The sequence below is a fragment of the Enhydra lutris genome, unplaced genomic scaffold, assembly GCF_002288905.1.
Source record: "Enhydra lutris kenyoni isolate GAN:26980312 unplaced genomic scaffold, ASM228890v2 scaffoldscaffold82, whole genome shotgun sequence".
Taxonomy (NCBI): Eukaryota; Metazoa; Chordata; class Mammalia; order Carnivora; family Mustelidae; genus Enhydra; species Enhydra lutris.
In genome coordinates, this window is record NW_019154166.1 from 5,507,599 (window position 1) to 5,525,138 (window position 17,540).

At 46.9% G+C, this 17,540-nt stretch overlaps 1 protein-coding gene across 1 annotated transcript in view; it reads left to right on the top strand.

Moving 5' to 3' along the window:
- LOC111161130 (dynein axonemal heavy chain 9) overlaps window positions 1-17,540 on the top strand; it is a 317,708-nt gene that overhangs the window by 104,035 nt on the left and 196,133 nt on the right. Inside the window, exons 27-28 of the mRNA XM_022524635.1 lie at window positions 4,557-4,713; window positions 11,189-11,293. Coding sequence (XP_022380343.1) covers window positions 4,557-4,713; window positions 11,189-11,293 — 262 coding nt within the window. The remainder of the gene's footprint in view (window positions 1-4,556; window positions 4,714-11,188; window positions 11,294-17,540) is intronic.

Genomic DNA, 17,540 nt, shown 5'->3' on the forward strand with positions numbered 1-17,540 from the left:
ACTGGGGGAAGAGACTCTGTGGTCCTCTTGGAAGGACTTGATGGGAGAGAGCTTGGCTTGGTGAAGAGACCAGACCCCTGAGGTCTGTCCCAGCAGGAAAGGGTCTGCGTGTGCAGGAATAACCAGACAAAATTAATCTGCAGGCGTGTTGGGCCCAGTCGGCCAGGTGAGAGCGCCTCCTACAGGAGTCCCTGCCATTCCCACAGTCACTATTGGTTCAAAGCAGCAAAGGTACTGAACTTGGTGCAAAGCCAAACCCACATGATGGATTCCAGAGACATCTTTTGAAAGGCACCAAGGGTTGTGATCCTGGTCAAGTTGCTCACTTTGTAGTAGAAGCGACTCTGACCTCCGTCTGACTCCAGAGTCCTTGCCTTAGACCATGGTAGCGTGACCCACCATCCTCCAGGGGAAAACAGACACAGACTGAAGCAGATGGCTTGATGTTAGAGACGGACAAGCCAACAAGACCCCAGATGGAGTGTGAGAGCAGGGGCTGGTGTCCCTAAGACCTGGGACAGCCTGCTGGCCAGGGGCCCAAGATAATGGCAATCCTCACGCAGAAGAGGGAAATATTGTTCCTTTGTGTTTTTCTTATGTCCCAAGCTCAAGGCCCACGGCCCGTGCCTGAGTTATTTAGAGAACCTTAGCCTGATTGCTCTTCCTGAACCTTAGGCTTCCCATCTATAAAATAAAAGTGTTGGATTAGCTGACCTCAGAAATCCCTTCTAGCTCTAGAGTTCTCCTATTATGGGAAAAAAGATGTTCCTTATGTTTTGTGTTGTTTTGGTTTTTGTACTCCCCCCCCCCCAAACACACCCCCAAGTGCTTCCTCTGGAGATAATCAGAAGCTCATAGAAGCTTAAAATGAGATGGACACCCAGTTCCAAGGATTTCTTTCCAGATTCTAGGCAAATTCTATTTCTGTGAAACCTTGGGCTTCTAGATTCCCAGATTCCTTGAGAGCCTTGCCCAGCAGAGAGAAGAGGTCTGGGATTGCTCTCCAGCCAGCAGAGGAGGACAGAGAGGGGATGGGGGAGAGTGGGGAGGGGAGCAGACAGGAGGCTGAGATTCTGCCAGTCTTCTTGCCTTTCCTCCTGGGAGATACAAGGCTGTAGCAGGCCCTGGATAGTTCTGGCAGAAGCCTGAGGCTGGGAAGCGTGCAAGGCACTGGGGCCAGTCTGGGGGCAGAACCCAGCCCATGAGGGCAGCTGTGGTTAATGCTGCGTGCAGGCCTCCATGATGATCTAGTTACCTGGGGAAACTGCTTTCCTGGGTTTCACATACAAAGGCTGAAATACATACGGGAGTTTTGCGCTCAGTTGAAGAATTCAGGGACTCTCTTCAAGTCTTTTCAAACCCAGTTTGCTTCTAGTGGAGACACAGTCCCCATCTGGCATGAAGGGTGTTAGCCTGTGGTTTCAGGTGAACTTTAGACATCAGATTCAGAAACAGAATTCATTTTGGAAGTCCCCTTGGACAGCACCTCCTGGTCCAGCCTGCAGGTGGAGAGCCTGGGTATGTATTTGCTAGGTTTTGAAAAGTTAGGCCAATGGCACATTTTTAGTGGCTTTCTCAAGGTATAATGTATGAGCTCTATAGTTCCTCCATCACAAGTGTGCAATTCAGGGATGCCTGGCTGGCTCTGCCAGTGAAGCATGTGACTCTTAATATTGGGATTATAAATTCGAGCCCCACATTGGGTATAGAGATTACCTAAAATCCTAAAACAAATGTACGATTCAATGACTTTTAGTAATTTGTAGAGTTGTACAACCATTACCACCATCCAGTTTCAAACTTGGCTATCACCATTTTCTTGTCAATCCCAAGTCCTCTTCCCAAGCAGCCACTGATCTACTGTCTGTCTCTGTGTTTTCCAGACATTGTATCAATGAAATGATACACTACAAGATATTTTGCACCTTTGACCTAGCATAATGCTTCTAAAGCTTCCCCCTCTTGTAACATATATCCATAGGTACTTCATTCCTTTACATTGTTAAATAGTATTCTACTGGACAGATACATCACATAATTGCTTACCCATTCGCCATTGATGGACATTTGGGATGTTTCCAGTTCTTGGCATTAAGAATATTGCTGCTACATCAAAAGAAATGAAATCTTGCCATTTGCGACGACGTGGATGGAACTAGAGGGTATCATGCTTAGTGAAATAAGTCAATCGGAGAAAGACAACTATCATATGATCTCTCTGATATGAGGAAGAGGAGATGCAACATGGGGGGGTTAAGGGGGTAAGAGAAGAGTAAATGAAACAAGATGGGATTGGGAGGGAGACAAACCATAAGTGACTCTTAATCTCACAAAACAAACTGAGGGTTGCTGGAGGGAGGGGGGTTGGGAGAGGGGGGTGGGGTTATGGACATTGGGGAGGGTATGTGCTATGGTGAGTGCTGTGAAGTGTGTAAACCTGGCGATTCACAGACCTGTACCCCTGGGGATAAAAATATATGTTTATAAAAATAAATTAATTAAAAAACAAACAAAAAAAAGTAATTTTTTGAGAGTTTAAAAAACTTTAAAAAAAAAAAAAGAATATTGCTGCTAGGAACATTTCTGTGTAAGTCTTTATCTGAACATAAATGCTCATTTCCCTTCAGTAAAGTCCTGGAAGGGGAATTAGTGAATCATACAGTAAGCTTTACATTTTTGTTTCGTTTTGGTTTGGTTTGGTTTTTGTTTCTTTTAAAGATTCATTTATTTATTAAAGAGAGTGCAAGCAGGATATGAGCAGATGGTGAGAATCCCAAGCAGACTTCCTGTTGACTGTGGAACCTCAGTCCACATGACCTTGGGCCTCAGCCCCATGACCATAGATCATGACCTGAGCAGAAACCAAGAGTCAGATGCCCAACTACTGAGCCATCTAGTTGCCCCAGTAAGCTTTACTTTACTGAACAGTCTTCCAAAGTAGCTGTACCATTTTCCATCTTCAGAAATGTGTATGAGTTTCCTAGTTTTTTCACATCGTTGCCAACACTCTTGACCATAGTCATCCTCAAGGGTGCATCATGGTATCTCACTGTGGATTTGACTCACATTTCCCTAATGACTAGTGGTTTTGAGCATCTTTTTATGTGCTTATTACCCAAAGGCACATTTCCAACTAAGTGGAAAGGCAAGTCCTTTTTTAAAAGTACCAGAAACAAGGGGGGCCTGGGAGGAACAGTTAGCTGAGCATCTGACTCTTGGTTTTGGCTCAGGTCCTAATCTCAGGGTTGTGGGACTGAGCCCTGAGTCAGGCTCCACGCTCAGCGAGGAGTCTGCTTGAGTTTCTCTCTGCCGCACCCCTTCCCCCCTCTAAAATAAGTAAATAAACCTAAAAAATAAGAAGCAACAGAAAGAAGCTTAAAGCTGATTTTATTTTGTAATTAGGAAAGATAGTCACAGGAGGGTTAAACAGATGCAATGACTGACCCTGTCATTCATGAACTTGTTTCATCAATAATTACTGAGGGCCTAATGTGCCCAGAGCTCTACTAGTCTCTGGAGATGAAACAATGAATGAGACATGGCCCCACCTTCATGTCCTCATGAAGATCTAGATGAACAGTGTGTGTGGCTTATATTGTTGGAAGCTGGAGTGGAATACAGTGGAGGAGGAGTTCATCGGAGGGGCGTCTGCTCACTTCCCCACCCTGAGAGGTCCAGGAATACTCCTAAGTGGGGGAAACCATGTCAAATATGAGATCCAAGGGGTGAGTAGCCACCAGCTGGGCTATTGGCAGCCGTGTTGAAGAAGAACATGACTCAGGTGGACCAGAAGGGCTGGGGCTAGATGGGGGAAAGAAAGAGGAATAAGCACAGTCCTAGTGTGTCTGGCTCTCCTTGTTTACTTGAACTTCTGTAAAAAAAATATATACTACAGTCTGGGTAGCTTATAAAGAGCAGAGATGGATTTCTCACAGTTCTGGAAGCTGGTGAGTCCAAAATCAAGGCACCAGCATGGTCATATTCTCATACGGACCCCTTTTCTGGCTCATAGCTGCCATCTTCTCGCCATGTGCTTGCGTGGTGGAGGGGACAGAGGGTCCCTCTGGAGCCTGTTTTATAAGGGCACTAATCCCATTCATGAGGCTCCACCTTCATGAGCTAATCACCTCCCAAAGGCCCCACCTCCCCACATTATAGTCTTTGGGGGTTAGGATTTCCTCAAAGGAACTGGGAGGCTGGGGAACACAGACATTCAGAACATAGCATGGACACATGAGAGTAGCTCTCCATGAAGACACTTAGGGCACTGGGGCTGGAGGGATGGAGAGATGGTCAGTGAGCAGGTGCAAGATCAGAAGGCGTGGCAGTGAGCCTGTGATGCCCTTGAAGGATCAGGTGACCCTTCAGAGAGTTCTCCCCACAGTGCTGAGGGGAACAGGTGGGAGTGGGGGGCTCTGGCTTTCCTTTACAGAAGCTGTCGGGTCTCCCAGGGCCTAGAACCTGAGGTCTATCTCCCTAGGACCCAGCAGGGCCAGAGCCATTGGTCAGGCCACCTAGGGCCCTGGCAATGACCTCCGCCTTCCTGTGTTCCCCAGATGCTACATCACCCTCACCCAGTCTCTGCACCTGACCATGAGTGGAGCCCCAGCAGGACCCGCAGGCACAGGCAAGACCGAGACCACCAAGGACCTGGGCCGAGCACTGGGCATCATGGTGTATGTGTTCAACTGCTCAGAGCAGATGGACTACAAGGTATGCCTCAACTCAGGGGCGGGGCAGTGGGGGAGCAGAACTAGGAACTGGGTGGCAGCCCAGTTGAGGTCCAGGTTTATTCATGCCACCCTGGCCCAGCTCAGAGGTCCAGGCATCAAGGTCTCTGCTGGCTTCATCCCAGGAGACCTGAGGATCTCTGATCCCTGGAGATTGGTTACCTCCCTGTAAGCCAATGAGCTTCATTTTGAGGTCTCTTGTCACCTGTACAATGAAGAGGCTGAGCATCTATCCAAAGGCCTACATTCACTGTTTGACCTAGAACTACAGAAGGGCTCACAAGTGGCTCCCATGAAGTCTTCACATGGAAGTCGAATTTGTGCTTCTCTGGAAAAGTGGGCATTTCCCCAGTATTTCTACAAGGGAAAAATACTTTTTTTTTAAAGACTTTATTTATTTGACAGAGAGAGAGATCACAAGTAGGCAGAGAGGCAGTCAGAGAGAGAAGGGGAAGCAGGCTCCCCGCTGAGCAGAGAGCCTGATGCGGGACTCGATCCCAGGACTTTGAGATCATAACCTGAGCTGAAGGCAGAGGCTTAACCCAGGTGCCCCGGGAAAAATACTTTTACAAGGGCAGATGTGACTTCTGAAGGAGACTAGATTAACTTCCACTCCAACAAGTGATACCCATGAAGGTCAAGGGCAAGACCAACGTTCTTCATTCAGGCATTCGTCGTTTTTACTTTTTAAAATGTATTCCAGGTTCTGTGTCCTAGAGAAAAGCAAGAGGAACAAGAGGTCCATAGGTCACTTCTTAGCTAGCAATATTCTGCTAGAGGTCATATAGATTTTTTTTTTAAGATTTTATTTATTTTTTTGACAGACAGAGATCACAAGTAGGCAGAGAAGCAGGCAGAGAGAGAGAGTGGAAGCAGGCCCCCTGCTGAGAAGAGAGCCCGATGTAGGGCTCGATCCCAGGACCCTGGGATCACGACCTGAGCTGAAGGCAGAGGCTTTAACCCACTGAACCACCCAGGTGCCCCGATTCTTTTTTTTGTTTTAAGTGTAATAAGATTGTCTCACTTTCTCCTTATTTTCATTTTGTTTTATTGTATTATTTTGGTAAATTATCTTAAGTCCCTTTTGAAACAGGATGGCATGTAAATAAATTTAGAGTGGGAGGAAAAATAAAGCCTTAGCATTAGTAGATTAAACATTTATATGTGTAAATCATCATAGATGGGGTACAAAATAAACTTAATTTAAGAATACTTTTAGAGACTGTGAGCTAACATACAGAAGTCTAAATGAGATTCATCAGCTGTAAGTTTAGTAATTTCTCTTGTATGGAAAATTTTGCTGTGCAAAGAGTTGCAGAGACCTAAGCCACCGTGTTTGCTCACAGCAAGCAAACAAAGTGAGGATTCAGGTGCCAAACCGCTGTCCTGCCTGTATTCTACACAATTTACATTTTATCATGGTTGCTTTTATTGATGAACACATTAAAGTGCTATTTCTCTAAAAAAAAAAAAAAAAAAAAAAAAAAGGAGGGGGGGTACCTGGGTGTTTTAGTCAGTCAAACATCTGACTCTCGATTTCAGTTCAGCTTGCGATCTCAGGGTCATGGGATCAAGCCAGGAGTCGGGCTCCATGGTGGGTGCGGAGCCTGCTTAAGATTCTTTCTCTCCCTCCCCCTCTACTCCACCATGGGAGCATGTGCACACACGTGTATGCTCTCTCTCAAAAAAAAAAAAAAAAAAAAACTTTTTTAAGTAATATTTCTCTTTAAGTCAGGCTAAAAGAAGGAAGTGTTTTTTTCCTATGAACTCAACCTTTAAGAATTAAGTTTCTAGATTCTTCTATAGTTGATCAAAGGCAGACTTGCTGAATAAGTGTATTCTCCCAGAGGGACGTTCCAGAGGACACGCTCATTTAGACGTAGAAGACCTGGTGTAGCGATTGAAGGAGATCATCAGGGTTTCTTCAAATTGATACCTGGCAAGCAAACAGAAATAAATGAGTTGGCCCCACGGCGAGGGAGTCACCAAGGCTATCTTCTCCAATTCTTTCAAAACTTACAGCTGAATCCTCATACCCCACCAATGCTTCTGAGGGTACAGGATGAGAAGAGGGGTCTATCCATAGTTTGTCTGGACTGTGCAAAGCTTTGGTTGAGTCTACTGAAGACACAGATCAGAGCAAGAACTATAGGGATAACTGTAGGGAAAGACGCCAAAATAATGGCGGTCTCTTCTTAGGCATCAAATATCCTATATAACCAACATCCTCACTGAGCTGTTTGCAAACCTCCTCTTCTCTTTGTTGTCCAGCTGATTAGAGTTATTTTCATCACAAAATGCTCTCCAGTAAGCAAGTTAATTTACGGAGTATCACCATTGCTCAGCATGTGTGTGCATCATGAAAGGATGGATGAATGGGTGGGTGGGCGGATGGATAGATACATGATACAGAGGAATACACGTAGGTAGATGGATAAATGACGGAGAAATGAGAGAGAGAGATGACAGGATGATAGATAGATAGATGATGGATAGATACAGAGACAAAGTATAACCTGGTCTATCTGGATAGACAATAGAGATATATGAAATAATTAGGGGAGTTACCAAATAGCATGTAGAATGTGTGTTCTATAGACTCCAATCCCTGGAATACTTCAGAGATGGGAAGAGCACAGAGTACACTGGTCATGAACATCCTAGAGGGTGTGAGACCCAAGACTGTGTAAGGTTTGGGTGAGTGCCAAACAGGGCGTGTGCCATTTTAACACCCCCTAACCCATTAGAATGTCAGCTTCAAAGACATAACCAAGTTCCCTGTGCATCACAGTCCTTTCCCTGCTGCTTGCTCTGCCTTCTCCCCTGAACTGTCCTCACAGGGCTTAAGCTGGGACAAGGAGAGAATGGAGTGAGGGTCAGGAAGAGCCATTTCACACTTCATCAGGTGTCATTCTGACGGGTCATTCACAACACTCACAACAACCTGTTTCCATATCCCCAGAGAACAAGTTAGCAATAAATATGGAGCAGTAGCCAAGTGCATGAGAGCAGACTGGAGGATAGATTATAGGAGATAGGGGTTCCATAAGGAGGGAGGGACAAAAAGCCATGAAAAGAACATGCCCCAGAAGTGGTGGCCATTAGGAAGACCCTGTGGGCTTCAGGACTCGGGTGGAAGCATGACAAAAATGGATGGCATCTGAGGAAGACTCCTTGGGTAGCCAGATGAATGGGAGCAAGAAGGGACTGAAAGGGGGGAAATTTTTGCTGAGAACATTGCAGTTACTCAAACCAGGAATGGTGAGTCACCAGACCCTGGGGTAGTATAAATGGAAAAGAAAAAATGAGAGACTTTAATGATACCTGGTGGACATGGGGAAGGGTGGGTGTTAAGATGGGCGGTGGGTAAAGAGGAGAGATGGACTGTGGTCAGGGACCTTCTGCCTCTGTAGGTATCAGGTAACAGGGTGGACACAGAACAGTGTGAAGACTTGGGGAAAAAGCAAAGTCATGGCTCCCCTCTGTTGCATCTGGTTGGAAAACCCATAAACCTAGTCGCTTTCTCTGGAAACCATTGCAATTTTAGTGCTAAAATGTTCTTTATGTCATGCCAGCAGTACTGTCTCCATTGACCTTAATTCAGAGATGCTATTGCTGAAGGAGCAAATAGTTTTGAACCTGAAAGTACCTGGGATTTTTTTTTTTTTGACCTTTCTGTGGCATCAACACTATAAAACACGCATCCCTTCCTGAGAAACCTACTCTCTTGGTCTCTGAAACATTATATTCCACAATAACTCTCTGATCCTGCCATCTGGGTCTCCTTCTCTGATCCTCTTTTATAATTTCACATTTTATCTCGGTCCTGATGACTTCAGAATCTACCTTCCAGGCTCGCCCAAGAACTAGTCTTCCCAATTAGAAGGAAGGGCATTTGAATGCCATCATGTTTGGTTAACACCCTTTCTCAGACATTTCCTGCTGACCCCCATCTTCCTCCCACCCAGCATCCCCAAGCCATCATGCTAAGGTTCTCATTTTTCCCTGTTCCCCAGTGTGGAAATCTTAGACACCCTGATTTTTCATGTCCTTCCTTCCATAGTTGCAATCACTCACCAATGTTGATTCATCCTTCAGCAGGTCTTTCAAAGCTCCCAGATCTTTGGCCTTATTCCAGAAACAGTGTCTTGTGCTAGGTGACACCACAGTCAGGCTCATAGTATCTTCCTATTATTGGGGTGGCATCAAAAAGTTTGGTGATGTGGGGTCCCTGGCTGTACTCAGGCCCACAGGGTAAAGTGTGGGGATGACCAGTATCCACCTATGGAAACTTTACCCTTTTTTTGTCTTCTATATCAGATTTCCACTTGATGGAATCTTTAACAAGTTTTCAGAACCACTGTTCATCTGCAAAGACATGGGCTTTTGATTCCCAAACTGCCATATAAGTAATGGTGGCATTTGATATGTTGCCAAAGACAGTAATGGACATAATATATATTACTATATATGCATATCAAGTGTTATATATACCCACACACATACTCATGAATACAATAAGAATAACATCCACCTATAAGATGCAATGTCTGGGATTTACGTCCCCTCCTCCATAGAGGGACTATCAATGGCTATTCAGTCCGAAATAACCGTATCATTGTAGGACTCTCATGAGACTTGTCATTATCTGACCTTCTCTTCTTTTTGTGTCATTGTTTTCTCCCCTAGAATGTATACCCCATAAGGATTGCAGCTTTGTGTCCCCGCTCACAGCTGATTCCTCATGACCTAGGACAGTCCCTGATTCATAGTACGTACTCAGGAAGTGTCTGTTGCATGAATAGAGGAATCCATTAATTCAGGGAGCTTAAAGAAATGTGGGGCTTATCCTTCCATCATTACCACAGGCTAACTTATGGGATGTTAGATCGATTCTCCTAAAATGTTGCTTTAATCTTGCTTTCCTCCGCCCCAAACCTCCACGGACCTCCACAGTCCCTTCTGATAATTCAAGGATTTCATAACCATGACCTCCTTTTGTAATTCAACTTTCTAGCCCAAACAACAGCTTTATTTTTCCCTAGACATACTATGATTTTGCTCATACTTTGCCCATAATATTTACTGCTCCTGGAAAGCCCTTACCCACTCTTTCCTATCCTCTTCCATTCTGCCTGCCCAGATAGTTACCATCCAGCATTCCCACTGCGTGTTCTGAAGACAACATACAGTTCTGTGAGATACCAGCACCCCAGATCTTCTGACTTACCTTCCTGCATTCTGTCCACTACACGAATGTTCACCAGCGTGCATGCTGAGAAAACCAGGAGTCCCATGAGGAAAACAGAAAATCCTGGCTTTAATACATTGACCAAATTTCCAGTCCTTCCCTTAAAATCCTAATATATGTTGTAAATTAGCAAAGGAGGGTTCTAGAATGCAGTGTTTCCTAAACTCAGTTGACCCAAATGCTTTCTCTTCAAGCGGCATCTCTGGGATTTGGCATCTCATGAAATCAACTTCGGGAAATGTCCTAATACTGTCTGAAATTCAGCTCTTTGGCAACACTGATCACTAGCAAGTGCTTTAATTCACTCTCCTCTCTGAATGCTATGAACAGCTGTGTCATTTACTAAGCCCATTGGAACCACTGGTCCTGCGGCAATTTACCTGTTTTGTCTGTACGCCTTCTGTCCACAGCCTAGCTAGAAGTGCTTAGAGGGACTGAGCCCTTCTGCATCTAGAGCATGAGCTGTGCACAGCACTGAGGGTCAGCAGACCCTCATCACAGAAGCAAATGAGACTTTTCCACTTGCCCAGTGCTTTAGCGACATCACCTTGCCAATGGCCTTGAGAGTGTCCCCCCCCGGAACCTCCCCTTTTGTATGACTCCATGGTTTACTGCTTCACACCGAATGCCCAGATGGTTTTTACTTTTAGGGCAGATATGCCATCTTCCCTTTGAAATTCTTTTCTTGCTCTCATTTGAAAATATTTACCTGTCGTTCACTTTCTACAGATCTTATCACTTTCCCTGTCTATCTCCAGCTTCCTAGCTCTCTGGGAGGCCTGGGAGTTGGGGCCCGGATCTAAAGATACAGACATAAACTTTTTTTATCAGCACATGCCAAAGGCTGAATAGAAGGCTTTTTTTTTTTTTTTGTCTGTATGGTGCAAAAAATAATAATAATAACAATATTTTATTCATTTTCTGGGATTTTGAAAGCTACAGAATCAACAGTAATGGAAGCCTGATGACATTTTAAAAGGATTTTAGTCCAGGTGTCTTAAAAATGTTCTGTTTGATCCCATGCCTTACGTGGGCACCCGTAGCCATCGAGAATGTAAGTGCCCTTGAAATTATAATAGGAGTTTCTCAAACCAGTGATCTTGAGAGGACTGAAAGGATCTCTCACAAACAGGATGGGGACTGACTTAGATGCACGACAAAGAGCCCAGCACTGAGACTAATTTAATCTTTTTACGTTTTCTTGCAGTCTTGCGGCAATATCTACAAAGGCCTGGCTCAGACTGGTGCCTGGGGCTGTTTCGATGAGTTTAACCGAATCTCAGTGGAGGTCCTGTCAGTGGTGGCCGTGCAGGTATGGGGGCCAAAGTCAGTGGGAGCCCCATGGTCTTCTTGCCTCACACTGTGGAAGCCTGCATCCTCTTGCTGTCAAGCTCTGCTCATCCACTTCTGTGTCACCTTCCCCACTTGGACTCCGTGCCCCCTCACCCTCTAAAATCAGCCCTGGAGCAAGGATATGGGCATCCTGTGAGTCCTTACTGAGGTGGATCTATTTACTTGCCATGGGACTCCATTTCCTCCTCTGTGACAGTGTGACAGGTTCCACCTGCTTCCTGAGGGGCGAGGAAAGGATCAGACTGGATGGAAGGGCCCAGCTCTTGGAAAGGCCATGGACTTTGGAAGTGTCTTCCTTGTTGTAGTTGAGTCTGGGAAAGCTGCTCTACCTCCCTCGGTCCAGTTCCCCTCATTGTGTTTAAAGCGAGGCTCCCAGGGTGCCCGTTGCTGAAGGAAGGAAGTCATGTTTGGGTCACATCTGTGTGGCCACTTGTCTTTCAACTCATCCAGAAATCGTCTCCTCCATGAAACACATGTAGCACAGTGAGTGCTATGCTCAGAACTAGGGGGAGGGGGCCCCTGGTTGAATAGGACTTGAACCCTAACTTCACAAATCAACTTTAGCTCTTGAGATGGGCATTAGCGCTCTTCGGTGCTCTAGGAGTGATTTGATTCTGGACTCACGGGATGGGGCAAGACTGCTAAATAATACACCATCTTGAAACCAGGCCTTAAAAGAGGTGGAGATGGTGTAGATTAGGGTAAGGTTCTTTACAGACAGAGGAAGCAAGCAGAAAGAGGGAGGGGAAGGGAAAAGAGAGACAGCTTCTGATGAAACTCTTTTCTGTGCCAACTACTTCTTACGTATCATCACATATGTCATAGATAGACGCTGTGGGGAGAATCCAAAGACCAGCTGAAAAGTAATTTGTCCAAAGACACATTGTCAGCAAGTGGCAAGGTTAGGACTTGAACCCAGTGCCCCCGCCCACACTGTCGGGGTGCAGGTCTAGACACAGATACCTGGTATATAAGGAGTAAAATGCTAGAGAAGAACGTGAGGCTAGAGGGGTGGGTTCAAGGCAAATAGTAGACGAGTTCTGATGCCGTGATGTATACTGTGCCTTCTTCAGTGGGCAGCAGGGAGCCTCTAGAAGATTCTGTAGGGGAAATTGCTCCCTGCTCAGCAATGGTTTTAAGGAGGGGCTGAGCAGCAGGAAAGTCAGTGGCCATAGTGAAGTCAGTGGCCTCTTGTGGTGGCCCCAGTTGGAGCTGCATCCTCAGTGGGAGACCCCCGGCCTTCCCCCAAAGCCTCCCCATTGCCCCAGCAAAGCATAGCCTTTGCCAGCACCTGTTCTCTCCTCCTTCTAGGAAACTTGGTGCCTCGGGGGAGCTTGTGGTCTCAGGCCCCCCAGGGTACCAGCTCCATAAGGCGGTATAAGGGTCTACACAGTGAAGGAAGCCCGTGGTGACGGCGGTTAGGACACTGGCATGACTGGCCTCCCAGTTTGTGCCTGGGCTCCATACAGCCCAACCACATAATTTCCCTCCTGTCTTTTGCCTTGATTTCCAGAGCAATATGTATAGAGGACAAAACAAGAAAAACAGAGCTGGGCAGGACTCTTCGGTCCCCCTAAGCCTCAGTTTGATTCCTTCAGCACCAGTGAGTGGAATGGGCAGGGCAGGGGTGTGGACAAGGCAAAAGCTTAGCTCGACAGACATGCTTCCGGGGGCAAGGGCACCGCAGACCACCCTGTGTCTGCAGCAGATGGTGGTCCACGGTGGGGAAGCTAACAGAAGCAGCACCCTCCCGCTCCCGCTGGCCTGTGCATCCTGACAGGACACCCCTCCCCACCCCAGCATGCTGTCCCCATGCCACAGGCTGTCACCGTCCATGTGGGCTGGAACAGCAATGGAGCTCACACCATCCACTGATTCCATGGCTCACCTTCATCTCCAGGTGGATCTGGGAGCCGTAAGCAGTTGAGTGAGAGGGCTCTGTGGGGGTCCCTGCACTTCGCCCCCCCCCCCCCCGCACAAGGTAGTCAGGCTTTCCATCTCTTGCATTGGCCAGCCTGTTGGTGCTACCATTCAGGGACTCTTGCCCTGTCTCTTGATAAGACTTTCGCAAGTTGCAAAACCATGGAGCTCTTCTCTCATTCCCAGGGGCAATGTATGGTTTTCCCTGCCTCTGGATTGTTGGACTCGGTGGGAGTTGGGGGCAGCAGGAAGTCAAAGAGCCGGCTGGAACACTCTCTTGGATTGAGAACCCTCAACTAGCTTGGGCCACAGGTGCTGGCTGGGTGCTTTTCGCATCGGTGGCTCGAAATCAGGTGTGACGGGAGTCCTCTCACAATAGAAACTGGCAAATCCTACAAATCAAGCATTTCGTTCTCCTGGCAAGATGGGTCTTCACATTTACCAGCACACTTCTGCCTTGTCAGAATATGTCAGTGCTGCCAGATTTTTTAAATTCTAAAGAGAAGCTGAAATTCCAGATTTTTATTAAAAAAAAAAATCTCCAGGTTTCTGGAAGTTGGCAACTCAATCAATTAAAAAAGGAAAGAAAGAAAAGAGAAACACGCCTGAGCTGGCCAAAAACATGGCACTGGCTGAGTTCACCTCTGTGTGGTCACTTCAGAACTTAGAAGGACCAGGATTAAGGCCCCTTTCAGCTCTGTGTGAATTTGGGGATAGAGGATGTAGGGTTACATGAATAAAATAGAGCTTTCTCTGAGTACTAATTCTGGACCTAGGATGGTTCTGAGAGTCGGGAGAGAAGCTTAAGCTCTTTGCGGCCATGAGTGTTGGGATTGATAACCATAATTATACCATGTACCTGGGGTTTTTCTCCTTCCTCCACTGTAGACACCTGGCAACTCATGGATCACCCATCTTTTTTACTCCCTTTCCCACCATCCTCTGTTAGTTCTACCTGCTGTAATGTCTACCTCTCTCATCTCTGCTGGTAAGAGTTTCCGCATCCTCCCTTCTGGCTGCTGGCCTTACTGCAGAGGGCCTTTCTCTTCTCACCAGTCAGGCTGTGTTGAGATGACTGCCCTCCCTGAAATCTCTTAGCCTCAACAGTTACCCCCATGGTGTCCCAGTGCAGCAGGGTTGCCAAAGGGCCATCTCGGTGAGCCTCCAAGAAGCCCTGGGGAAGAGCCAATAAGAAGCAGTGAGAGCCAGCAGGGTCAGTGGAGAGCTCATCTTGGGTTCCAGAGATTGTGGGAGCAACCCCACATGCAATTGGGATCTTAAACACCTTCTTGTAGGGTGGGATAAACCAGGCAAGGAGGTTAGCAAGTGCTTATGTGTGCAGTTCATGTCTGAAACCACACAACAATGTTCAGCTCTGGTTCTGCCACCTACCAGCTGGGTGACTTTAGGCGAGTCTATGTCTCAAGTCTCACATCTGTAAAGAGGGTTAATAATAGTACCTACTAGATGCAGTTGTAATAATTATTAAAAGAGTTAATGTGTGTAAAGCATTTAAAGCTCTACAGATAGTAGGCATGTGACAAGTATTAATCTCTGTGATACTACCGATGGCAGTAATGGTGTTGATGATGGTGATGACCATGATGATGGTGGTGGTGATGATGGTGATGACCATGATGATGATAGTGGTGGTGGTGATGATGATGATGATGATGATGACCATGATGATGGTGGTGGTGATGGTGATGGGGGTGGTGAAGACCGTGCTGATGGTGATCGGGGTGATGATGGTGGTGGTCATGATAATAATGATAGTAGTGATGGTGATGCATGATGATGGTGGTAATGATGGTGATAACTATGATGTTGGTGGCAGTGATGGTGGTGGTGGTGATATTGGTGGTGGTTATACTGGTAGTGATGATATTGGTGATGATGGTTGTCATGGTGATGATGGTAGTGTGAAAATAGTGGTGATAAGATGATAGTGATGGTGTTGGCCATGATAATGATGGTGACCATAATGATGGTGGTCATGATGATGGTCATGATGATGGTGATGGTGTGGAAATAGCAGTAATGATGGTGGTGGTGGTGGTGGTGGTGGTGGTGGTGGTGGTGGTGACAGTGGTACTGATGATGGTGATTACTATCATTATTATGTGAGCACTGCAGGCCACAGGTTAAAGGGCAATAAAAGGGCCTGAGACATGGGGCAGGGAAGGAGGGTCCACACCCAGGTCTCACCAGCCTCCTCAACACTCTTCACTCCTTCTCAGCTGGCCCAACTTCAGACTGTCTTCCCAAACATAGTGCCCTAAGTGATGAGGCAATACTCACCAGCCACTTTCCCTAACATAATAGATAAACACTGTGAATTCACCTTATTTTGAAACTGCCCAACAGAATGTCCTAGTAGGTTCTACGAAGTTCCGTTTTGCTTCTGGAATTAAGTAAGTTCAACCCAGAATTCTGGATGCTTTCATATTCCAGTCTCGGCACACACCTGTAGGAGAGACATTCTCAAGAAAGTGGTCTGACAACAGCCTGGGCAGAATCTGAGCCCATCCCGTTTAAAATCCTACACCCGTCCAAGGAGAAAATTGCTCTTAATTATTCCCGCAGCTATCCAGGCTGGCATGTTGGTTCAGAAGCCACACCAGCTGTGATCGCTCTCCCCCATCCCCCCTACCCCCCTTCTCTGTCTCTTCCTCTGGCTCCTTGCCTGTTTGTGCTCCTCTTCCCCGTAACTTCTCCAAAAGTGTGTGTGCTCCAACATTCTTGGAGGTGGGTATTTTCATGTCTCTGTCAGATTGGTCAAGCAGAACTGCATATGTGATTGGGACAAAGTGTGGCATTTGTGAGAGCTATTACTCTGCTACTTTTTAAAAATGTATAAAATACACTTACCCTTTTTTCCCCCCAGAATTTTGCCAGTACCATCTCAATCAGCTTGCTAGGCCTTGTGTCCAGAGATTCGTGTCTGCAGGACACACTCTACCGCCCCCCTCCCTCCAGCCCCTTGTTCCTCTCCATGCTCCCTGACCAGACATTTCTGCCATGTCCCTTCCTTCCCCATGGCACAGGTATGCTGGGGCCAAGGAAGGAAGCAGCAAGAAGCAACAGATCAGTTAACAAGGCCTTGGGAGGCCACCACAGCAGTGTTCCAAGGACTCAGGGCACCGAACACATGCTAGGGTCTCAGAACCAAGGGAGCTTCCCACGTACCACTCTTTATAGAGGAGCTGAAGGTCTAAGGTGAAAACACGAAATTACTTTTTTTTTTTCCTAAAGTACAAAGCGTGAGTGGGTTGCACTTCCTGCAAACTGTAATCTGCTTTTGCAGAGAGAAGGATGAAGTGAGCAAGACAGGATTTTAGTACCACATGGCATCTGGGGGCAAGGTCTGGACCCTGAAGTGGGCCACTTCCCTAGAATGGAAAGGGCAAGGTAGAGGGGCTTGGAGGAAAAAACTGGGAGGATTCAGGCAACTCCGAGCTAGTTGACGACCTCCTTGACACCTGTCACCTGCAGAAAAGATGGTGTGACCATTAGCCTTCATGAGTGTATCTGATAAAAGTCTCCAGCCTAGGTGGGAGGATGTCAGGGTAGAACCCTCCATGATACCCACCAGCTTTTAGCCTTGGAAGGGAAAGACCTCATTCTTAAGAGATCCCATCAGCACCCCCAAGGTCAGACATGCCCACGAGGCTTGTGCAGGATCCTGGACCAATCATCTGCAATTGGGGCTGGCCTGTGATACAGAGAGGTCAGAACTCTGACCCCCCAGCCCAAACCCGGTGGGTCTTGATAGGTTCACTTTCTCTTCCAGCCTCCACAGCCTTTAATCATCCCTCTCTTGTGGAGCTCACTTTCTGCCTTCTGCTTTACATGCGTCTGACCTCAAGACCCACCAGCTCAAGCCGGGTTGGCCCAGGTTGGCGGGCTGCAGAGACATGTCCTGTCCATGGCAGGTGGGGCAGAGGGAGTGGAAGGCACAGGTGCGCCAAGGGGGAGGGGCCAGCCTGCAGATCTGATGGGGACACCGTGGGCAGGGGGGAGGAGCGGAAACCCAAGAATTAACCAGACCATGGTAGTTCTTGAATTGAGCATATATCCAAATCATCTGGAGGGCTTACCCATCAACTGGACCCCACCCCAGAATTTCTGACTGGGTCAGCCGGGGTGGAGCTAAGAATTTGCAAAGGAATTTGGTAGGCCCCAGGATGCCAAATGGTGGAGGAGCCCCTTGTACCTTCTTGCCTTCAATTTCCTCACTGGTAAAATGATTTTGTGAACCACGGTTTCCCCAACTTCGGCATGTT